This window comes from Trematomus bernacchii, unplaced genomic scaffold (assembly GCF_902827165.1).
Source record: "Trematomus bernacchii unplaced genomic scaffold, fTreBer1.1, whole genome shotgun sequence".
Taxonomy (NCBI): Eukaryota; Metazoa; Chordata; class Actinopteri; order Perciformes; family Nototheniidae; genus Trematomus; species Trematomus bernacchii.
This window is the reverse complement of record NW_022987708.1, coordinates 4131591-4156889: the sequence shown is the minus strand read 5'-3', so window position 1 is coordinate 4156889 and position 25299 is coordinate 4131591. Positions and strand designations below refer to the sequence as shown.

General features: G+C 44.2%; 1 protein-coding gene and 1 non-coding gene across 7 annotated transcripts; one reads left to right on the top strand and one right to left on the bottom strand.

Moving 5' to 3' along the window:
- The first annotated feature begins 6988 nt into the window (after window positions 1-6988).
- On the top strand, window positions 6989-12143 carry LOC117490986 (cyclin-dependent kinase inhibitor 1C-like). Of its 6 annotated transcripts, XM_034140788.1 has the most exons (5): window positions 6989-7113; window positions 8063-8250; window positions 11081-11152; window positions 11235-11453; window positions 11545-12143. In XM_034140788.1, the coding sequence occupies exons 2-5, from the start codon at window positions 8069-8071 to the stop codon at window positions 12062-12064; spliced, it is 993 nt and encodes a 330-aa protein (XP_033996679.1). In that variant the 5' UTR covers window positions 6989-7113; window positions 8063-8068; the 3' UTR covers window positions 12065-12143. The 6 variants fall into 6 exon arrangements, with proteins under 6 accessions (XP_033996679.1, XP_033996676.1, XP_033996677.1 ...); XM_034140785.1 differs by lacking the exon at window positions 6989-7113 and having other exon boundaries at window positions 7120-8250; XM_034140787.1 differs by lacking the exons at window positions 6989-7113; window positions 8063-8250 and adding an exon at window positions 9819-9941 and having other exon boundaries at window positions 10893-11152.
- A 1895-nt stretch (window positions 12144-14038) lies between these two features.
- Window positions 14039-14144, bottom strand: LOC117491034. Its single transcript, XR_004556731.1, has one exon. It is a non-coding gene; the product is annotated as a U6 spliceosomal RNA (small nuclear RNA).
- Window positions 14145-25299: the final 11155 nt, after the last annotated feature.

Genomic DNA, 25299 nt, shown 5'->3' with positions numbered 1-25299 from the left:
GTCCGTCTGGAGCCCCGGGTCCCAACTGGCGCAGCTTAAAGAATACATAGAGAGAAGGGACCAGGAGAAGCAGTCTGTCGCCTCCTCAGCTGCATCAGCAGTCGCCACCTCCTCAGCTGTCTCCCCCTCCACTACATCTCCCCCAAAGAGCGGAGGAAGAGAAAGGCAGTGGTCCTGTGTGTGTATCATGTCAGTGGAGTGTTACTGTCAGTCAGGTGATGTGTGATGAGTGAACATTTTTTAAATTGTGTCTGCAGCTTCCTCAGAGGACGAAGACGACCATCTGATGGTGGAGGCAGCGGCTCAGGTGGAGGCTGATTTAGGTAAGTCTGTGCTTCGAGTCATTATTAAGCTTTGTATAATCAAATCTATTTGGTATGTCAAGTGTGTTTTTCTGCTGTGCACAGCATCTCCTCCTCCTCCTCCTCCTCCTCCTCCTCCTCCTCCTCCTCCTCCTCCTCCTCCTCCTCGTCCTGCCCACCAGCAGAGAGCTCTGCCAACTCCACCACTTCCACTACGACAAGTCGCTCCTACCCCTCAGGGCTACCCCCCTGTAATAATGTTGTTATAAACATCTAGTATCAGTGTGTAGTTTAAAGCTGCAGCTCAGTGACCTGTGTGTGTGTTGCAGCTGCTCCTGCCGGCAGCCTGGATGAGCAGCCCTCCCTGCAGAGCAGCACGAGTGGGTCAGCAGGGCTCTGTTTGTGGCTGACAAAGAAGGGGAGGCCCGTCCTGTCCCCGGAGTTCCAGCTGTGGCACCGGCCCCTGGCCGAAGTACTCCCAGCGAGTGCCGTTCACTGCCTAGAAATGGACCATAAAGCCCTTACAGAACATTGCCAAGGGATCAATGCAGCTATCACCAAGCCGGAGGCGGATGTCATTGAGAAGGCCACTAAAACACAGGCCAAATCCAAACTCTGGTATCGATACAGAGCTGGGCGGATTACAGCATCTCGTATGAAGGCAGCATGTTCAACAAGTGCAACTAAACCATCGCTTAGCTTGATTAAAGCTATTTGTTACCCGGAAGCCACAACATTTAAAACTGCAGCTACTGAATGGGGATATAATCACGAGAAATCAGCACGTGAAGATTACATTGCAATTATGAACCGACATGGCGGTTTCATTTGCCAGGACTCTGGGCTCGTGTTATCGCCAACATTTCCATATTTAGGTGCTACTCCAGATGGTGTTGTGTCCTGCAAGTGCTGTGGTGTAGGTGTTTTGGAAATTAAATGCCCCTACTGTGTTGCTGCACCGTTAGACCATACATGCCTGGAATCACGTGATGGACAGGACAGGCTGAAGAAGACCCATGCCTATTTTTGTCAAGTGCAGACCCAGTTATTTCTATGTGATGTTGAATATGCTGACTTTGTTCTGTGGGTGAATGGAAAGATTCATCTTGAACTAGGGCTGTCAAGTTAACGCGTTAATAACGCGTTAACGCAAAAAAAAATTAACGCCACTAATTATTTTAACGCGATTAACGCATGTGTATTTTTTGTCCTCGGCCGCCGTAGTTTCAGAGCGCATCGAGTGTAAAATACCATCGACAAGCTGATGCTGACAGCCCCGCTCCTGCCGCCCGCTTGTGGCAGACCACACTTCCACGCTCACTGGCAGGCCCGGACTGGCCATCGGGAGGACCGGGAGGGAGTGTGTATGTGTGGCGCGACTCGCGCGAGCGAGGCACACCTACGTGTTGTTGTTAGCATCTGGTGCTAGCTAGCTGCGCTAACGGATATAAGGAGCTGTTTCAATGACATTTCGCCGACAACTGCGCCGAGCACTTGACTTTATGCAGGTAGCCAGACAGTGGGACATTGTACGAAAAGTCAGCGCAACATTATTGCAGCGTCCAGGCAGCTCCCATTCGAGCATATATGCCTTGAGCTGCACATAGCTCAACGATCCATCACAGTGTCTCCACACACACACACACACACACACACACACACACACACACACACACACACACACACACACACACACACACACACACAGTATTATTGTATGAGAGAGGTTCCAGGTTGAATTGAGGCGAATATTTGTAATGTTCAGGTTGTTGTGTTTAATATTCATGAGTATATTTGTCATTGTTCAAATGATAATAAACAAACATATAAAGCATATTTGTCCACTCATATGTTGATAAGAGTATTAAAAACTTGAAAGATATCGCTCTAAGGTACATTTAGAACAGATAAAAAATGTGCGATTAATTTGCGATTAATCGCGATTAACTATGGACTATCATGCGATTAATCGCGATTAAATATTTTAATCGACTGACAGCCCTATCTTGAACGCATAACCCCAGATATTGACTTTTGGGAGAAGGTATACCCCAAAGCTCATGAATTTTTTCAGAAGGTCATTCTCCTCGAGTTGAGTGGGCAATTCTTCACCAGAATTTCCAGTGCAACTACACCAGTCTCCATTACTGCACCAAAAAGGCCTCTGTGCCTGATACCAGACCCCGCTCTATGTTCCAGTCTGACTCAGCCAACCGATACCCAACCACTGATACCCAAATGGTGCCTTTGTCGTGGAGAGGAAAAGCTTCCCATGATAGAATGTGATAACACAAATTGTGAAACTACCTGGTTTCATTTTGAACGTGTTGGTATAACAGTTGCCCCCAAAGGAAGCTGGTATTGTGACAAATGTCATTAGTATGCCCCCTCTCAAAAGAAACAGAAGTAGGCTACTAATCGATCTGAATGACAGTGTGTTTATTTATTTGATTCAACATGTTTCTTTTACATCAAATCTATATAAAGAACATGTAAGTGTAACAATCAAAAGAAGTTGTGCACACTAAAATGACACAAAAAGCATCATTATTTAAACTGACACTCAAAGAGCAAAACCTCAGCTCAAATCTCCAAAACTCTTAACACATGTTCAGCTCTGCACCCAATTTGCAATTCTACTTTCCACCTTTTGAAAAGTTTCTGCACATATTTTTTTGTCGACTTGAACAATCTTTACTTGCTGAATTCTCTATATCAAACGCCATAAAAGATCAGTGTGCTTGAGCACGATGGTGTGTAGTTGGTTTTACAAAATGTCTTGTACTATGAATGAAGTGTGTGCCATTTGGTGCAAAAGTTTGGTTTTGGTAAGTGTTTATGTAGTTTTGGGTGTTTTGCACTTTGTGTGTATGGTTTTGTGAATTGTGTTTAGTGTTTTGAGAAAATAAGCCCTGCTTTTAAAAAATGTGTTTTAGCATTGAAAAAAACTAATATGGACATAATGTTAATCTATCTCTGTTATGTGAGGTGATCTCTGCAGCGTACAGTTAAAGGAGCATGTACTTGTTTTTCACCCTTTTTCAATGGGTAAATTGGAAACCTGTAATAAATATAATACTTTGCCCTTTCAATTGTTTTTTTCAAAAATGAATTTACCCAAGCTTAAATATTCTACCAGTACTATTACAGTGTGCAGTGCAGGTCTGAAACCATCAAGCGATTTGGGATGTGTCCAATCTGACAATAGAAAACTTGAGAGAAAAACATATTAATCTTCCATGCCTGAAAACAGCTTAAATAATTTTTCAAACAAATCCCCAACACAACCAAACCCCAAATCACTGCTCTGATTATCAAGACATTTAATTTACCAAGTACAACATTGACAATAATGCAATAATAATTATAATACAAACATGTCATATTTGTCAACATTTATATTTTATTAAACATTTTCAAAAGACAAAAGCACACGGACAAAGACATGGCTCACACACATTACAAGTTGGACAGGACATAACATGAAGGGTGGGGGGTAGGGGGATTACAGTGTCAGTTACATTTGATGTATGCATATGGCGTTGTATTTATACATGATTTGCTTCATAATATAGGTATACTTCATTGTTTAATAGGTAAATAAATAGATAAATAGTCAAATAAATAAATACATATATATATATATATATATGCACACATATGTACATATACACACACCTCTTCCTTTTATGATTAATTCACCTATTCATCCATTTCCCATTTAATTTCGCTTCTTTCATTATTATTACCGTTACTGTTTATTCATAGCTTATTTCTCTTTATTTATATTTATTTATTAATATTATTAATTAATATTATTATATTTATTGTTGGCAGCCGAGATGGTTTGAGTCCAGGAAAGCCCTTATCTTATCCCAAAGCCTGTTGTCTGGCTTAACCAAATATAACAGGGAGAAAGCAGCTTCTTCCATACTTCAGATGTTTAGGAAGTCCTCCAGCCATCTATTGAAATTGAAGCAGTTGGGCTTTCTGACTTTCCAGTTCATAAGAACGAGGCGTTTAGTTGAAAGGCATGCTAGGGCTATAATGGCGCATTTCCACTACACGGCCTCGCTCGGCCTCGCTCGGTATGGCTAGGCCTCGTTAGGACTGGCTCACTTTATGGCGCATTTCCATTACAGTTTAGGAACTGGGGTAGTATCTATAGTAACGCAGTGTAGGCGGAGCCGTGACGTCATCTTCAATGAGAACCCCAGAAAAACAACACAGCCGTTAGCTGTTAGCACTCAGAGCTCACAGCTCCTCATATATGTTCAGAAACTAGACAAAAGTTAAACAAGTACAAACCACAGACTGCCTGTGTCATGGCGAATACAGTCGCTGCTTTATTTATGTCTGTATAGGCCGTTGTTGTGAGTGTGGACGGTCGGAGCATATACTGCGTTAGCTTAGCCAATCTCCATTTAGACAACACGCATTTTAAAAGGTTTTTCGCCTGCCGTCTGTCTGCAGACTTGACAAAGCATTAATTCATGGTTTTTACTAACCGGTATCAGTATGTTGTTACTTCGGCATCATTTTGAAACGTGTATTACAATTAAATCACGGTCAAATATGTCCATCTTGTTGTAGTTGTAGCCCCCTTGCCAGCGATTCTCTCTCTAGTTTAGCATACTCAGCCCGACTCAGCCTCGTTGTCTCTGGCCCTAGAACCACGATTTTATGAGGCCAGAAAAACTGTGAATTAGGACCCGCCGGCCGGTACTAGGCCAAGTGGAAACGCAACTAAAAACGGGCCGCTGACGTCACAGCCCTCTTAAACCGTGCTCCGCGCTGTAGTGGAAACGCGCCATAAGTTTACTTGCAAATGTTGATGTTATGCCATTGAGCGGGGATCCCAGCAAGCATGTAGCTGGAGTTAAGAGTATCTCTATGTTCAGAATCTCAGCGAGAGTATCTCCAACTACGTCCCATAGAGATTTTACAGCCGGACAGGACCAAAGACAATGTAAAAGGGTACCCACTTCCGCACAACCATGCCAGCATAGGCCCGCGAGTGTTTGATCCATCTTTTTGAGTCTACAGGGTGTGATGTATGCTCTGTGAAGGATTTTTAACTGTATTACTCTAAACCGGACACACTTGGAGATTGATGTCGAGTTTGACCAGATTCTGTCCCACTCAACTGGGGTAAGGGTGATGCCTAAATCCTGCTCCCATCTTTTCTGTGACTGCAGATTAGTATTGGCGGTTGAGGTGAGGAGAAGTTTATATATACCTGAAATCATTCCTTTCTTGTTTGCAAGTCTTTTTAGGTTCATATCAAGGTGTTCATGACAACCTATCTTTATACCTTTTGATGTTAAGTTTTTAATATTTGATTGTAATTGCATATAGGAGAGGAAGAGGGATTTATTCAGATTAAAATGTTCCATCAACACTGTGAACGGAGTTATGATATTGTTTTTTACTATTTGCCCAATGTGTTGTATGTCATGTGCTTGCATATGTATATTATTCAATGGGTTACCGCCCTGTTTTTAAAATATTACTTAAAGGTAGGGTAGGTAAGTTTGAGAAACCGGCTCGAGATCGCTAGAATTTGAAAATACACAACCGGAGAAAATCTGCCACTTCCTTACAGAGCCCCTCCTCCAACACACGCGAATGCGCACATGACCAATGAGGGCACGAGATAAGTTTGTGCACAGATGGAAGGCTGACAGGCAGGTAGGCCATCCAGTTATTTTAGCCGGGCCGGCTAAAATGATTGGTCGTACTTTTTACAGTACTACGGCTTCCACAGATGACATTTTTTAATGGATTTTTTGTCAAAGCACTTAAGATATTCATTGCTATCGGGATGTTAAGAGCATTCCATGGAATATAACAAAAAGTGTATCTCGAGCCGGTTTCCCAAACTTACCTACCCTACCTTTAAGTAAAAGTAAAAATGTGTCAGGATAAATTAAAGTACATAATGTAGAAAGTACTCTGCAATATGACCCATTTCAGAATAACAAACTACAGAAGTATTATCAGCTAAATGTACAATAAGTAAAAGTACTCGTTATGCACATTTCTTTTCAAAATATTGTATTATTATGGTTATTATTTTTGTTGTTAAAATAAAAACTCTGGACTGAACTTTGTGTGGAAACTTTATTTATAATTCATTACACAACGTCTGATATTTCACTGCAACACGGGTCAATAAAACACAACATGGTGCATAAATAAGCACAGTAGAGATGATGAAATGATACAGACATATATATATAAAATATAACATGCATCATAATACAGCTCTGTAGTACAAACCTTTCTTTAATCAAATCAGTTTTATTTATTCAGATGTTATCTCACAGCACTTTACATATACTATACCGTACTCTTTGTAGTTTATTACAATGATCATCATTTACCAAAAACCCCTGTTTTAGAGTCACTATGTGTCAGTCAGTGCTGGCTGTCATGGCTGAGAGGGGAGCTCTTACTCATCTCTGCCACAGCTGGGGATCGAACCGCAGACCCACTTTCACTTTTTTATTTTATTTTTTCAATTTTTAGGCCCCCTTTCCTCTCCTTGCCCCCCTGCTTTCATAGAGAAGAATGGGCAGTATCCTCTGTTCTTCTCTGTTCCAATGTTCCAATTTCTGACCAATGGCTGTCCAGGCTTGGTTCCATATCTCGCCCAATAGGGAGGCCGGATATGTTCCATAAGAGAGAATCAAACTTTTGGGGCTTTTGGCGTCCAATCGGTGAGGCGGATTTGTTCCATAATTCTCAGCAATCTCTCCTCCGTCCGCCATTGTTTTTTCACACTGACTGACTTCAACCAAGCGACACTGTGAGTACAATGTGCATTAATTATTAGCAAATACGCGTGTAAACACTGTTACAAACGCACTTCTATGTCCGAGATTAGTCATACTGAGTTAACCGTGGTGTTTGTACGGTACTTTGTGAACCGCTGATGAACTGCTGTGTGTGTTTACCTTTAGCTAGCGGCTAAGCTAGCGGGACGCTACGGAGCCCAGCTATCCGCCCTCTGAAGCTTTTAGGGCCGACAGGGGGAGGACAATGTCCCGCTAACGCTGTGTGTGTGTGTTTCACATTAGCGGAACGCTACGGAGCTCAGGTATCCGCACTCTGAAGCTTTTAGGGCCGACAGGGGGAGGAGAATACAACGCTGTGTGTATTTATTGCTAAGCTAGCGGCTAAGCTAGCTGGACGCTACGGTTCAGGTATCCGTCCTCTGAGGCATTTATGGCGGACAGGTTGAGGAGGATGTCCCGCTCCTGTGTGTGTGTAACGGAGCTCAGATGAGAGGGCTCTGATTACAGTTTTAATCCTCTGTCAAACTGCATGTTTTCTGCCATATTTGATGAGAGATAAAATTATTTTCTGCCATAAGTTCTTAATGACATTGGTACTGTTGGACTCAGTACTCGTTGGACTTCTACCACAAGTAGCCTACAATGAAGTACTTTTACTGTGTACTTTTAAAGTAATCCTCTGTCAAACTCCCCTCCTGAGTACAATAATAAATGTTTTCTGCCATATTTGATGAGAGATAAAATGATTTTCTGCCACAGGAGTTTGACAGAGAATAACTGAAAAAGTACACAGTAAAATAACTCATGGCCACTGAGTACCTGGAGTGCCGTCTATGCAAGAAGAAGGTCGGCGGGTGGTCACAGGGCATCAATAATGATAATGATAATAATAATATGTATTCAAGACTCTTTGCTCACAGCAGCACTTCTCTCTTCCTCCCTCCTTCCTTTTCTCCTCGGGAGGAGATGCAGGGTCCTGATGGCCAGCCAGGATACCAGCATGTCCTGAAGCTGGCCAAGGCCCTGCTGGAAGCCAGGAGCCTTCAGGGGCTTTCTGACAAGAGGGTGGACGAACTCATGGCCCTCTGGCAACGCCTGCACGAGCCGGACAGGCGACGAGTCGTCTACCCTCCCAGACACCGGGAGAGGCAGCTGAAGGGGAAGAACACCTCCTGTCCTGGGAAGGAGAGTCTCCAACGGTAAGACTTGCTTCAAATATTCCTGTTTCCTGTACTAAATATTGGCTGCGTATTAACCCTCACTATCCTCTCCGTGACTCAGCTGTCTTCTCGGGTTTGTCTTACAGGTTCTCTCGGCAGTACAGGTGGGACAAGGACAGCCCTTCAATTACAACATCCCGGAGGTGCCGGGACCTTCAGGGGTGGGTCTGCCTGCCTCATCTGGCCACATCCCCCCTCCTCCTCCCCCTCCTCCTCCCCCTCCTCAGACACTGCTCCCGGATGTCCCTCTCATGGCTGCCTCTGCTGCTCAGCCTCCTCCTCTTCGTGTGCCCAGGACAACAGCCTACAGGAAGAGGAAGGCGGCGGAGGCTGATGCTGCAAGGGGCGGGCCGTCGCCCGGGAGCAGACAGGTCAGTACACCTGCAGCAAGTGTGGCCAGGCCAAGAGGATCAACACTGACCACACTCGCATTGCAGGTGTGTCTTACTGTGCGGCTGCCGGTGGGAAAACTGGCGGGAGGAGATGAAAAGACTCAAAAGGGACCCAGAGGGTGGGGGGGAATGATAGCACTTTTTTCTTTAATTCTCTTTTATCTTTATTTATTTGAATCTCTATTTTAAAATAAAACTCTGAACTGAACTTTGTGTGGAAACTTTATTTAGAATTCATTACACAACGTCTGATATTTCACTGCAACACGGGTCCATAAAACACAACATGGTGCATAAATAAGCACAGTAGAGATGATGAGATGGTATACCGTAGTATTTGTAGTTTATTACAATCATCATCATTTACCAAAACCCCCTGTTTCAGAGTCACTATGTGTCAGTCAGTGATGGCTCTCATGGCTGCTCCTCCTCCTCCTCCTCCTCCTCCTCCTCGAACTCAGATCCAGAGAGCAGTTTACAACCAAAGACTGAGGACGACACTGGAGACTCTTCTGAACCTGACGCTGAACACAGTGCTGATTGGAAGGAGACCAGAGAACCTGCCTCAGGCTCAAAGTCACTGAAAAATAGACAAGAATCTGTCAGTGATCCACGACGTAGTGCTGGAAAGAAACCACTCAGCTGCTCAGTCTGTAAGAAAGCTTTTAGACATAGAAGAGATCTAAATCCACACAGGAGAGAAACCCTTTGGCTGCTCAGTCTGTGAGAAATTTGTGAATTTTTCACAGAATATACATTTATATATTTATACTTTATACCCTTTAATTTAAACCCCCTGTTTTAGAGTCACTATGTGTCAGTCAGTGCTGGCTGTCATCATCTCTTCAGCTCTTCCTCATGTCTGCCACAGCTGGGGATCGAACCGCGGACCTTCCGCTCCCCACATTTTTTTTTTTTTTTTCACTTTTTGGGCCCCCTTTCCTCTCCTTGCCCCCCTGCTTCGTAGAGAAGAATGGGCAGTATCCTGAATGGGCAGTATCCTCTGTTCTTCTCTGTTCCAATGTTCCAATTTCTGACCAATGGCTGTCCAGGCTTGGTTCCATATCTCGCCCAATAGGGAGGCCGGATATGTTCCATAAGAGAGAATCAAACTTTTGGGGCTTTTGGCGTCCAATCGGTGAGGCGGATTTGTTCCATAATTCTCAGCAATCTCTCCTCCGTCCGCCATTGTTTTTTCACACTGACTGACTTCAACCAAGCGACACTGTGAGTACAATGTGCATTAATTATTAGCAAATACGCGTGTAAACACTGTTACAAACGCACTTCTATGTCCGAGATTAGTCATACTGAGTTAACCGTGGTGTTTGTACGGTACTTTGTGAACCGCTGATGAACTGCTGTGTGTGTTTACCTTTAGCTAGCGGCTAAGCTAGCGGGACGCTACGGAGCCCAGCTATCCGCCCTCTGAAGCTTTTAGGGCCGACAGGGGGAGGACAATGTCCCGCTAACGCTGTGTGTGTGTGTGTTTCACATTAGCGGAACGCTACGGAGCTCAGGTATCCGCACTCTGAAGCTTTTAGGGCCGACAGGGGGAGGAGAATACAACGCTGTGTGTATTTATCGCTAAGCTAGCGGCTAAGCTAGCTGGACGCTACGGTTCAGGTATCCGTCCTCTGAGGCATTTATGGCGGACAGGTTGAGGAGGATGTCCCGCTCCTGTGTGTGTGTAACGGAGCTCAGATGAGAGGGCTCTGATTACAGTTTTAATCCTCTGTCAAACTGCATGTTTTCTGCCATATTTGATGAGAGATAAAATTATTTTCTGCCATAAGTTCTTAATGACATTGGTACTGTTGGACTCAGTACTCGTTGGACTTCTACCACAAGTAGCCTACAATGAAGTACTTTTACTGTGTACTTTTAAAGTAATCCTCTGTCAAACTCCCCTCCTGAGTACAATAATAAATGTTTTCTGCCATATTTGATGAGAGATAAAATGATTTTCTGCCACAGGAGTTTGACAGAGAATAACTGAAAAAGTACACAGTAAAATAACTCATGGCCACTGAGTACCTGGAGTGCCGTCTATGCAAGAAGAAGGTCGGCGGGTGGTCACAGGGCATCAATAATGATAATGATAATAATAATATGTATTCAAGACTCTTTGCTCACAGCAGCACTTCTCTCTTCCTCCCTCCTTCCTTTTCTCCTCGGGAGGAGATGCAGGGTCCTGATGGCCAGCCAGGATACCAGCATGTCCTGAAGCTGGCCAAGGCCCTGCTGGAAGCCAGGAGCCTTCAGGGGCTTTCTGACAAGAGGGTGGACAAACTCATGGCCCTCTGGCAACGCCTGCCCGAGCCGGACAGGCGACGAGTCGTCTACCCTCCCAGACACCGGGAGAGGCAGCTGAAGGGGCGGTTCAAGACAGCGAAGGGGAAGAACACCTCCTGTCCTAGGAAGGAGAGTCTCCAACGGTAAGACTCGCTTCAAATATTCCTGTTTCCTGTACTAAATATTTGCTGCGTATTAACCCTCACTGTCCTCTCTGTGACTCAGCTGTCTTCTCGGGCTGAACTCGGGCCCTGCAACATGGCCCAGCGCCAGCCGCCTGGTAGAGGCCATTTGCAGCCAGCTCTGCCGTCTCACGAGGACTCGGTGGTCCCTCATCCTCACGGACTATGTGGCCGTTAGAGAGGCAGTGCTGGCCAGCCCGAGGTTGATGGCTCAGACCGAAATACAGCTCTTTGAGCTCAACCAGAGGACCCTGTCCCAGTGGTGAGTTTAACCTGCAGCTTTGTTGGTGGTTTTGTAATCCGTACTGGGGTTTCTCTTTCCGTAACAAAATCTGCCTGGGTTTGTCTTACAGGTTCTCTCGGCGCCAGAAAGAGAGGGGGGTGTCTGTGCTACTGCAGGGAACTGGCGTCGTCCCTGCAGTAGCTGTGGCTGTCCAGCCTCTCCCGCCAGCAAAAGGGCTGTCCTTTGTACAGGTGGGACAAGGACAGCCCTTCAATTACAACATCCCGGAGGTGCCGGGACCTTCAGGGGTGGGTCTACCTGCCTCATCTGGCCACATCCCCCCTCCTCCTCCCCCTCCTCCTCTTCAGACACTGCTCCCGGCTGGCCCTCTCACGGCTGCCCCTGCTGCTCAGCCTCCTCCTCTTCGTGTGCCCAGGACAACGGCCTACAGGAAGAGGAAGGCGGCGGAGGCTGATGCTGCAAGGGGTGGGCCGTCGCCCTGGAGCAAAGCCCGCCAGCAGACAGGTCAATACACCTGCAGCAATGTGGCCAGGCCAAGAGGATCGACACTGGCCACACTCGCATTGCAGGTGTGTCTCACTGCGCGGCTGCCGGTGGGAAAACTGTGGAGGAATGGCGGGTGGAGATGAAAAGACTCAAAAGGGACCGAGAGGAGGTCTTTTATCTTTATTTATTTGAATCTATTTTAAAATAAAACTCTGAACTGAACTTTGTGTGGAAACTTTATTTAGAATTCATTACACAACGTCTGATATTTCACTGCAACACGGGTCCATAAAACACAACATGGTGCATAAATAAGCACAGTAGAGATGATGAGATGATACACACACATATATATATATATATATATATAAATATAAATATATATATATATATATATATAAATATAACGTGCATCATAATACAGCTCTGTAGTACAAACCTTTCTTTAATCAAATCAGTTTTTTATTGATTCAGATGTTATCTCACAGCACTTTACAGATAGTATACCGTAGTCTTTGTAGTTTATTACAATGATCATCATTTACCAAAACCCCCTGTTTCAGAGTCACTATGTGTCAGTCAGTGCTGGCTGTCATGGCTGAGAGGGGAGCTCTTCCTCATCTCCGCCACAGCTGGGGATCGAACCGCGGACCCACTTTCACTTTTTTATTTTTTATTTTCACTTTTTGGGCCCACTTTCCTCTACTTGCCCCCCTGCTTTCACAGAGAAGAATGGGCAGTATCCTACTGTGAGTCAAATGTGCATTAATTGTTAGCAAATACGCGTGTAAAAACTGTTACAAACGCACTTTTATGTCCGACATTAGTCATAGGCCTACTTCTGAGCTAACCGTGCTGTGTGTCCGGTACTTTGTGAAACGCTGATGAAGTAATCGATGTTAGTACAACGGAGCTTTACGAGCTCTACACTTGGAAACACTTGGACTGTGCCAGGTCACGGAGGTGGAAGTGTTTAAGGCATACTTGCCAACCTTGAGACCTCAGAAATCGGGAGCATTTCCAAAACCACCGCGGGGGGCGGGGGGTGCTAGTGGATCGCCGGAGCTGTATTAGATTAACATTAACATGCTTATTGTAGTTGTAAGTGCACTGCTTTGCGGCCTGTATCACCATATGTGTGGGCTGGACCTGTATTTTACAGGAAAGGAGTGAGCAGAGGGTAGAATTGTCGATTCTTGTTCTGTTTGCTGTGACTATCTTCCTCACCCTCTCAGACTTTCAGTTGCGCGCGCTACGCTACCATGGAAACCAAACAATGGTGTAGCTGTATTAAAGTCCGAGTGGAAACAGTCCTGAGTAAATCTGATTTTGTCAGAAATCGGGAGAAATGCGGGAGAAATATGACCCCGGGAGGAAACCGGGAGAGGGCAATGAAATCGGGAGTCTCCCGCGAAAATCGGGAGGGTTGGCAAGTATGGTTTAAGGGGTCATGCTGGTGCTCAGGAGTCCGCCCTCTGATGCATTTAGTGCTGACAGGGTGAGGAGGATGTCCCGCTCCGCTGTGTGTGTTTCCCTGGATGCTGCAGAGAGCCATGTGAGCGGGACGTTACGGAGCTCAGGTATCCGCCCTCTGATGCACAGCGGAGCGGGACATCCTCCTCAACCTGTCAGCCCTAAATGCATCAGAGGGCGGAGGACTCCTGAGCTCCGTAACGTCCCGCTAAAGTGGCACTTTAGACTCTGTGCAGCATCCAGATTTCTAAACCTCTCAGGTCTGTATTTACTGTGATCAGATGCTGCTCTGTTTACATGCACAGATGACTCCTGTTAGATGAAATCCTGCTTATTGTAATAACAGAAATGTGAGATGCAAACAGAAGAAGTCATGAAGGCACAGAGCTCAGAGGTGGTGTCTCTCCTCCACAAGTTAAAAGCATAACCCACTACTCGAAGTGAAACTAGTGAACTAAATGTTTAAGTGTTATAAAGAAAGGCAGAGGAGTGAAGAGGAGCAGAGTGCAGAGGAGATCAGAGCAGGCTCTGCAGCCGCAGTACCACATGCGGCCATGGGGGCGCTGTTTCACCCCAAATCATCCCAAATCATATCAAATCTTTAAAAAATCATATTAAATCATAGAAAAGAGCTACAGGAAGGAAACAATAAGGAACGCTTCACGAATTTGCGTGTCATCCTTGCGCAGGGGCCATGCTAATCTTCTCTGTATCGTTCCAATTTTAGTATATGTGCTACCGAAGTAACACAATATAACTAAGAATCTGGGGAGAATATATACCTCTCTGACCTGGGAGCAGCCTCTGCTCTGGTCCCAGGACACCTGGAGGCTCAAAGGAGGAAAACCCTGCTTTAAAAGGCTCTATATGTGCAGAATTACATGTGTTAATGTGTGATTGTGACCCCTCAGGAACTCAAGTGACCCCCCAGGACTTAAAGTGCCCCCCAGGACCGGCAGACCCACTTCAGGTTCTGCTGAGGAACCGCTAGGGCATGTGGGTAAAGCATGCAAAGAGCTGATACGTCACACGGGCCAGGATTGGTCGACTGGAGACGAGAGGACAAAAGATCTGGCCGCTCCTCCCCCTCTGGCATTCCTCCCAGACGCCCTTTGACCCCCCCTCAGGACCCAGAGAGGGAGAGGGAAGAGGGGGGAGACAAAGAGAGGGACACCGGGTAGGGGGGGGGGAAACCCAACTCCAAAAACCCTCCCCCTACCACGTCATACGCCTTTGTGTGTTTGCGTACAGGTTTCCCTTCAATTTGTGACTTGAAGTGCCGCTCTGCACCAAATACTGGGGACAGGAAGTTATAATAACCCTCCCCGACTAAAAGCTGTACTAATGGACCATGTGCAACACTGTCTGTGTCCCCCCCTGAAACACGCTGTGCACAAAGTGGTTCCTTGCAACATTGACAAGTAGTAAACTGAGTAAGACAACGCAGACATGTTCTGTGTGTTTACAGGATCTGCAGCTCATAAACCGCAGATTTCAAGAGGTTTACTGAAAAGGAAACGCCACTAAACACAGTTCCTGTTTCTTCCGGAGAGGAGGGGGGTTTGTTTGTCCCTCAGCGTAAAGAAGGAGCTTCATTCAGCTGAGAGACTGCAGACGGAGGTCATGGAGGAGGAGGGGAGTGTGGGTTGTTCTTTGAAATAGGTCAGCACTCACACTTGCCACACTCGTCTTCTGTTCCTCCTCTCTTCTGTTCCTCATCAGATCCTCAGACTCTAGTCTCAGCTCCAGGAGAGACATTGCAGTCAGACAGACGCTGTGTGAAGGAATCAGCCTGCAGACAGAAGAGGAAACAACACATGCTGCAGGACAGGCTTTACAAGAGAAAGAAAATACCTCATTGTTTACTTTCCACATGCAAAAGGGAGTAGTGGTCTGCATGTGAACAATGTGCTGTAAAAGGGTTCATAAAACACATCATATCCAAATCATATTTACACACCATAGAAGCTATAATAAAGGAGCAAGGAGACACCAAAGGGAGAGCTATCGACAAACTCATTTACAGTCAAACTATCAGCAGAAAAACCCAGAACATTTCAGAGTCAAGTTGTTTTTAACAATCCTGGACTCATTTACTTTAGCTGGAATGGACCCTCAGTCTTTGTTGGAGCAACATGTATTTTATCTGTTCTTAATCAACACATTCATTCTGTGTCTGCATTACTCCTCTGTGGAGTAAATAGAACTCGAAAATGCATTTCCTGCAGAAAATGCGTGCGAATGCTGTAAACTGTGAACATTTGTGGCTGAATTTAGCTGAAAATGCAGAAAAAGCTTAATATTTAAAAGAAACGGTTTTAAAAAAAGGTATAAACAACAACATGTATAGCCTTGATGTCCTGAAATAGCTGAATAATGTAATAGTTGAATGGTTTCTGCAGCTGAAAATAGGCTGAAGGAGTTAAATATCAGATGTAAGTAGTAGTGAATGAATTTGTATTAAGATGAGAAAAGAAAGTAAAAAGGCTTGGGAAAGCAGCAGAATATTTGAACTGCAAACTTTTGAACTAACTTGATCGCCCTCTCTCTCTCCTCTTGATCGCCCTCTCTCTCTTCTCTTGATCACCCTCTCTCTCTTCTCTTGATCGCCCTCTCTCTCTTCTCTTGATCGCCCTCTCTCTCTTCTCTTGATCGCCCTCTCTCTCTCCTCTTGATCGCCCTCTCTCTCTTCTCTTGATCGCCCTCTCTCTCTCCTCTTGATCGCCCTCTCTCTCTTCTCTTGATCGCCCTCTCTCTCCTCTTGATCGCCCTCTCACTCTTCTATCACCCTCTCTCTCTTCTCTTGATCGCCCTCTCTCTCTTCTCTTGATCGCCCTCTCTCTCTCCTCTTGATCGCCCTCTCTCTTCTCTTGATCGCCCTTAATTGTTACAGCTCAAATGCATTGCAATGACTTCCATGTTAAAAAAAGACTTTAAAAAGCTGAATGTTTTAAAAAGTATAACATATTTTGAAAAAGTTGAAAGTTTCCCATCATGTGCTGAAAAGGCTGAATAGTTTGATATTTGAATGGTTTCTGTAGCTGAAATTAGGCTGAAGGAGTTAAATAAAGATATGAAATGTAAGTAGTAGTGAATGAATGTTTACAAACACCTGTGTGTGTAAACCCAGAGATGAAAGGTTACCATGGTGACGATTTATGACGATTTACCATCTGCAGCACTGAGTCCCATTAAGAATGCATTGAGGATTATATCTGACAATTTTGCCACCTGTTCAAAAACTATGGCTCCTATCAAAAAATTACCAGACCGTGAGCATCAGGGAACCCCAATGAACTGATATATGTTGTTTTTTTTGGTTTTGTGTGTAAAATGTGGAGATGGGAGCAGTTTGTCTAAAGTGTACTTCTCTCTGTTCTGAAGAAAGTTCCGGAAAGATTTAACATGGGAATCAATTGGGAGCTTGGTGGACTTTTTGTCTCTTCATGCCCTCAAGAGGCATTTCGTTTAATATTTCTTCTTAATTTTTTTTTATTTTCCAACCTAGGAGAGGTTTTCCTATGTTTTTCATGAAAAAATATGTCTGAGGAGTGTAGGGTTTGGGAATTATGGCAAGTTTAAAACATTTTTTGGGGAGAATTTGAAGCACTGCTGCACTCTGTTTTGAGATCAAAGCACTCTAGACTTAACGAGCTGCTCCATCCACACTAATGTTAAAATCTGAAAAAGGCCTCTCTACCAAGCTCCAAACTAAGTTAAATATCTCAAAAAGTGTAAAAGATATCAAAGATAAAACTCAATGTTGAATAGCTGAAGGTCTTGTGATCATTTGAAAGTTGGAATGAAGTGTCTAGCTGAAAGTATGTGGAAGGAGTAGCATTTGGCGCAAAGTGTAGGAAAAGAGGATTTGAAGGCATCTCCCATTGACTTCCATGTTAAAAAAAAGAGTTTAAAAAGCTGAATATTTCAAGAAGTATAACATATTTTTAAAAATGTGAAGGTTTCCCATCGATTCCTGAACAGGCTGAATAGTTTAATATTTGAATGGTTTCTGTAGCTGAAAATAAGCTGAAGTTATGGAGAGCCAAAGTATTGGCTGAAATAATAAGGGGAAGAATAAAGAATCAAAGTACTATAGTGGAATGCTGTGGCACAGCATTCGCACTAATTAAAAAGTAGGAGAGTTAGTGCAACGTAGCCTTTGCTAACGTTAGCATTCCCCTGCCAGTTCTGCAGTATTCCAATACATCAGGAAAAGACACATCAAAACAATTGGCGTTAGGAACATAAAAAATACAAAATAAAACACAACTCAGGAATTAAGGTGTTGTAAAACTGTTGGGCTTTTTTAAACTTTTGGTATAATTTCATGTCATTAAGAAAACCACTTAATACTGGGGATGTTTTAAGAAAGCGACATTTGTGTTTGAAATAATTTGCCAATTCTAATCTCTGTTTTTTTGTTTTCAAATTGAAGGCTGAATGTTATCTTGTCACATGTTGAGACTGGGCTGTTCTGCTCATTATAAGTGAACCAACACTGGGAAGCATCCCAACATGTTTGAACTACAACGCAGTGTACGGCCTCAAAAGTTAAGTTATAAGTTAGCAAAATCAATCAAAAGTAAGTAAATTATTCTTGATAGTTGAATATACTTTAAGAAACAAACAGCCTTCATCTCAGCTCTCCAGAGGCTTTACTTTATTTAGTGTTTTCAGCTCATTCCTTCAAACAGAAGCCTCAGATTACTTATAATAAGGGGAAATATTCAGGGAACATTTCACGCTTGTTATGCAGATAAGTTATTGGGCTTTTTTTATAAAATAAGATTTGTTAGAACATGTTTTAATTGACTGAATTTATTTGAAAAGTGGTCTTATCAACACGTGAATACTACTGTGTAATATCTGTTTACATATATATCTAAGAAGTACAATATAAGACAAGCACAGGTTTCATGTGTGGGCCGTATCACATTATACTTTTAGAATCTGCTCCCCTCTGATTTAGATATATACGGATGTATTTCCTTTCTATTGTGGATTTGTAAATACATGCTGCTAATAATCATTTGTATTTGTATTATATTTGTATCTTTTAAAACATTTCTAACTCGTGTAATGCTTGCTGCTGCTGCTGCAACTAAATCATTTCATAATTTTGGGGGAAATAAAGTATCAACACAAACAGAGCAGTGCCGTTCCACAGTCTGACCAGCAGGTGGCAGGCTGTGCCCACTAGAGAGGGAATCATGGAAAACACCGTAGAAGCACTTTAGAAACGTCACAACTCAGCAATACTTATATATCCTCGATATGCATTGTTGTAATGTTGATCAGTAATAAAACGTGCAGCTAAAGCCGAATTCAATTAAAATATGTCACATTGAAATGTGTTTTATTTGTCTGTTAAGTGTTCTTAACTCCGCGTGAATTGGTATTGTGTGTCAAGATCTGAGTACTTCTACTTTTACTCAAGTACAAGACCTGAGTACTTTTACTCCAGTACAATATCTGAGTACTTCTACTTTTACTACAGTACAGTACAATACCTGAGTACTTCTACTTGTACACAAGTACAAGACCTGAGTACTTCTACTTTTACTCAAGTACAAGATCTGAGTAGGCTACTTCTAGTTTTACTCGAGTACAAGATCTGAGTACTTCTACTTTTACTCAAGTACAAGATCTGAGTACTTCTACTTTTACTCCAGTACAAGACCTGAGTACTTCTACTTTTACTCAAGTACAAGACCTGAGTACTTCTCCTATATGAGAAGAACACTTCATCAGGTCCTGTTCAATGGATCTCTTCTCCATTAAAGTGAACCTGCTCTACCTGGTGCATGCGCACTGTAGATGTAGGTGTTTATCGATCCTAAAGACATGTCATTATTCAGTCAGTTATTGATTTATCGCGTTTCACTCACCCAGTTTTTGGAGAAGATCTCCTGTCTCACATAAAGCGGTCATTAATGTCGGAGCATCTCTCAGCCTTCAGCTCCTCGCGACATTACAGTAGATCTCTGCACGCGCTGCGGAAGTGTTGCACTTTGCATTAAAAGGTAGAATCGTCCTCTCTCCTCTCTGAAGTCTTTGAGCTGGTTTATCCCATATTTTAATTTAGAGTTGCTGTTTCAGCGGTAATTTAGTGAAACTCAAAACTCAAAATCTCCATGACTACACGTCGCTAGCGTTGATGATGGTGTGATTTGATTGGTCAGAAGGTTCCCGTGACATGACCCTGACCTATCACAGGGGGGCAGGTCCCGGATAAAGGCCTCATCTGATTGGTCAATTCCTCTAAATTGTTTTAACAAGTGAGACATTTGAGACAAGTCAGAATGTTTAGCCTTTTAGCCTTTGCAGACCATTTACATACACAAAAAACTATATAAGAATAATATATTAAACTATATAAATACTCTATACGTATACTATACTAAAGAAAAGACACAAGCACATTTCCTCTGATGTTTATTTTTATAAACATCAGAGGAAACCCAGAACCCGCAGAACCCTTTGATCAGGTCCAGCTTCAGGTAGATCCTGCAGAACGAGAACAGAACCCCGAGCCCGCAGAACCAGATCAGCAGCCAGAGAACCCTCGCGCTGGAGTACAGGGGGTCCAGCCTGCACAATAGGTTCAAGGTTCTTTATTTTGTCATACGAACATAGCTACAGTGTAGTTATGCCGATGAAAATCTTAGGTCACAGGCTTCTCCGACAGTGCAACACAATAACAGATAAACAGAAAATTATAGTGAAGCAAACGGCAAAAAGTAAATAAACACAAACAAAATACAAAAAAGGGCAAAGTTGGAGGGGAGCCAAAAGACAATGCGGCCATCTTTCACCGGCGCATTATAAATATAAATATCCCCCCTGCAGGCTAGGGGGGTAAGCCTGCAGGGGGGGATAAGTAATAAATAAATAAATACAAAATATATTTAAAAATAATTTGAAATTAATTTAAAAATAATTAAAAATGAATTAAAAATGAATTAAAATTGAATGAAAAAATCAAGTCATAAAAAATGCCCTGATGAACCTGGGGGCTGTGTTGTCTGGAACCTTGTGTTCCTGGTAGGGTCTCCCATGGCAAATTGGTCTCAGGCAAGGGGCCAGACTAAGATTGGTTCAAAGACCTCATGAAAGAAGACACACGAAGTGAGGATACCCGGCCCGGAGGAAGCCCGGGGTCCCCTTCTGGAGCCAGGCCCAGAAGGCGGACTCGTCGGCGAGCGTCTGGTGGCCGGGCTTGCCACGGAGCCCGGCCGGGCACAGCCCGAAAAGGCAACGTGGGCAACACCTCCGCTTCTCCGTCCCGCGGGCCCACCACCTACGGGAAACAGCGATGGGGTCGGGTGCACTGCCAGAAGGGTGGCAGTGAAAGCAGAGGGTCTCGACGGACCAGACCCAGGCGACAGAAGCTGGCTGTGGGGACGTGGAACGTCACCTCTCTGGTGGGGAAGGAGCCGGAGCTTGTGCGGGAGGTGGAGCGTTACCAGTTGGATCTGGTTGGGCTCACCTCTACGCACAGTGTCGGCTCTGGAACCTTACTTCTGGATAGGGGTTGGACTCTATTCTTCTCTGGAGTTGCCCAAGGTGTGAGGCGCCGGGCGGGTGTGGGGATACTCACAAGCCCCCGGTTGGGTGCTTCTTTGTTGTCCCAGTGGATTGTTGAATCGGCCGCGGGAGGTCAGAGAAAGTCGGCCCAAGCAATCACTCTGATTGGCTGTTCACACTACCGCTGCCTGCTGGTAATGACAGTTATTGCCACTCGTCGACTGAAGTATTTGCGACACGCCCAGGACACGCCCAGCTGTCTTCATTCTCTGCAGCTCGCCGGTGTACCAAGGGGCTGAGCGCGAGAAGGTGACCATCCTGGTTTTGAGGGGTCGTGCAGATCAAGGAGACTGTTAAGGGACTGGTTGTAATATGCCACTGACTCATTTACTGATGAGAAGTTGGCGGAAGAAAGATGCTGGAGGTCCAGGGTCATGGTGTCCGGGTTGATGTTCCTCAGGTTCCTGAAGCGGATTTGGCGTTTGGGCTTGCTGAGTGGGGACTGGAAAAACAGCTCCATAGAGATGGTCTTGTGGTCAGACACCTCTAGGTCATACACTAGCAGATTGCTGATGGGGGCGGAGTTTGTGATGACCAGGTCGAGCGTGTGATCCTTGGCGTGTGTGGGGACATCAACATGCTGTGTGAGATTGAGGCAGTCCAGAAGTAGCAGAAACTCAGTTGCAAAGTGGCAGGAGGGGGAGTCGACGTGAATATTAATATCTCCAAGTATGATCATATTGGCAGAGGTTGTGCATAGCGTAGTGAGAAGGTCTTGTATCTCTGGGATGAAAGCTGAATTGGGTTTGGGTGGCCGGTAGATCAGAAGTATTGTCAGGGGGAACGGGGGTTTACATTTAAATGCAAGGCATTCAAAAGAGGACAACACAGGCAGGGAAAGGAGTGACAGTTCCAATTCCTTTCGGTAGATAACAGCTAGGCCTCCACCACGACCAGTGCTGCGGGCTTTCTCCAAGTAGCTGTAGCCAGGAGGGCAAGCTCCATTGAGGGTGGAGTAAACCTCTGGCTGATGCCAGGTTTCCGTGAGGCACATGAAGTCCATTTTCTCATCAATGATGTGGTCTTGAATGAAGGATGCTTTATTACTGAGGGATTGTGTATTCAGAAGTTCTATTTTGGCTTTGGAAGATGTGGTGAGTCTCTGTAGGGGCCGGAGTAGGCTGTAATCCACTCCACGTTTTCCAGACTCCTTCGTGTGTGGCGGTTTCGCGATGCTCACCGTGTATTCATGCAGCGGTCTCGCAATATTTCTGGCGCGATTTGACCCCGCCGTGACCGGGCTCTGATGACGCGTCAGATGTGCGACACGACGGCAGACATAGTGGATGGATGGAATTTCTGCATCTCTGTGCTGGGAATATACAGTTTGTCTTCTTCTTTGGCTTCGGTGGATATAGCGATGCAGAAGAAGAAGTCCAAGTTGTTTAATGACTGAGGTGCAGGTTTTTCATTTCATTTCAAACCTTTATTTATCCAGGTGTATCCCATTGAGATCATTGATCTCTTTTTCAAGGGAGACCTGCTCAAGTAGGTTCCACATGAAACATTAAAACATAAACAGAACAACAAAAAGGACATCATACAGCATCATTACAGGGATTACAATTTACATAAGTATCCACATGAACAGGTACCAACAGCTTCCGATTGAGTAGCATCCAACCAAGCTTTAAAAACATTTAGTGGCACCAGATTGCTCAGTTTCCATTTCAATTGCAGACTATTCCAAGACAGTGGAGCTGCGCATCTAAATGCTATCTTCCCTAAGACAGTCCTAGCAGTTGGCACATTTAATAAAACCACAGCATGCGATCTCAGGCAGTAGCCACTTACAAGTCGCCGTGAGATCAGGGAGCAGATGTCGGATGGAAGTTTCCCTAACATGGCTTTGTATATACAAATGTACCAGTCACTGAGCCTCCGTACAGTTAACGAAGGCAAACCTGCCCTTGCATACAGGGTACAGTGATGGGTTAATGCTTTACAGTTTGTCACAAATCTCAGTGCACTGTGATACGCAGCATCTAACTTGACCAGGCAATTGGCAGGTGCATTCATATAAATCAAATCACCATAGTCCAGCACAGGTAAAAAGGTCACAGTGACTAGCCTTTTCCTGGCCTCGAGCGAGAAACAGGACTTGTTCCTGTAAAAGAAACCTAGCCTAACCCTCAGTTTTTTAAGCAGGTTATTGACATGACGTTTAAAAGTGAGACAGTCATCAAGCCAGATACCAAGGAATTTGTAACAGGCAACCACTTATTCCTTGCGTAGTTACAATATCTAAAACAGGCTCTGGTGTCTTTTTAGCTTTTGAAAAGAGCATTACCTTGGTTTTTATCAACATTTAAAAGAAGCTTTAGTTCAGAGAGCTGAGTCTGAATAATGTTAAAAACAGCTTGCAATTCAACAACAGCCTCCTTAATGGAGGGACCTGCACAGTACATAACGGTATCGTCCGCATAAAAATGTAAGGTTGCTCCATCAACACTTTCACCTAAACTATTGATGTAGATGGAGAATAAAAGTGGACCTAAAACAGAACCTTGTGGAACACCATTAGCAGAGGTGTGGACTCGAGTCACATGACTTGGACTCGAGTCAGACTCGAGTCACCAATTTGATGACTTTGGACTCGACTTGACAAAATCACAAAACACTTGCGACTCGACTTGGACTTGAACACCAATGACTCGGGACTTGACTTGGACTTGAGCCCTCTGACTTGAGGTGACTTGATAATTTAATTCAGAGGTCTCCAACACGCCGATCGCGAGATGCCGCTAGAAGAGCAGACTCCCGTCGGGGAGAGCAGAATCTCCAGCCGCTTCTACTCTTGCTGAGAATCCTTGCAGGCAGGGGCGGGTCTTTATTTAGCTGGGCCACCATGCGGCCAATCATATGTGAGGACACACTAGGATCATACCATTATGTGAAAGAAGGGTGGTGGGCAGACGCTCCAAAGACAGCAGGTGTAGTGGTACAGGCCAGCTACACAGAGCGACGGGGAGACGGATTTAAATGTAAGCGCGTCGGAAAAAGTCAAGAAATTAGCGAAAACCGAAAAAAGAAGCAGCATCTGGCTGCATTTCAATGATATTGGAGAAAGCAAAGCTGAGTGCAGGATTTGTCAAATGAAAATAACCTTCAGAGGTAACCACTTTTATTGTCAGAGGTGGGAGAAGTTCAGATCTTGTACTTGAGTAAAAGTACCAGAGTGTAGGAATACTCGGTTACAATAAAAAATCCTGCATTCAAAATGTTACAAGTAAAAGTACAAAAGTATTAGCATCAAAATACAGTTAAAGTACCACCTGCAGAGGGATCTAGATTCAGGTGTTCTTTTCCCCATAAAGACCGCCTCGCTGCACATTATCCCTTGCATAAAGATAGGTTGTGGGTCCCTTATCACATGTTGTACACAGTGGAAATAAACATTCTGGTTACCTCAACATCAGGGATCTTATCAATTAAACTCCTTCTGAATCAAACCGTCACGGTAGCCTTACCTTACTGATCCCTCTTACAATAGAAGAAAACACGTTACTTTACCAGCAGAGAGAAAATAGATTATTACAGTATTAATGTGACTAATAAAGAGCAGTTTAATTATTAAGTATTATTCTGTTGATGGGTGTCATTACATTTGGTGAAAAGCACATAATGACTTGTTTAAGACTCGTTTTGTCAAAGTTTAGGACTTGGACTTGACTTGAACTTGCCCATCCTGACTTGAGACTTGACTTGGACTTGAGCACAAAGACTTGAGACTTGACTCGGACTTGAGCGCAAAGACTTGAGACTTGACTTGGACTTGAGCACAAAGACTTGAGACTTGACTCGGACTTGAGCGCAAAGACTTGAGACTTGACTCGGACTTGCAAAACAATGACTTGGTCCCACCTCTGACCATTAGTAATGTTTAACCATTCAGAAGACAGCCCATCAAAATGAACACATTGGGACCTTTCAGAGAGGTAGTTCACAAACCACCCTACAGCATGGCTGGATATGCCAATACTGAGTAGCCTCTGCTTCAAGATGCGATGATCGACGCTATCAAACGCTTTGGAAAGGTCAATAAATAGAGCTGCATAACTATGTTTATTATCTAAAATACTCGCCACATCATTCACCACTTTCATTGTGGCAGTTTGTTCTGTTGGAGTTGATGTGGAGGATGTTGATGCTGAGGACGTTGTTCGGGACTGTTCCTCCTCGCTAGTCCCAATGTAATCATCTAGAACAGAAACATGACTTGTTAATTCCACAAACTACTACAGCACAATACTATAAATAGCAACAACAACTATAGAAAAGAAAAACTGAACGTAAACAATGGCACATATGGTGT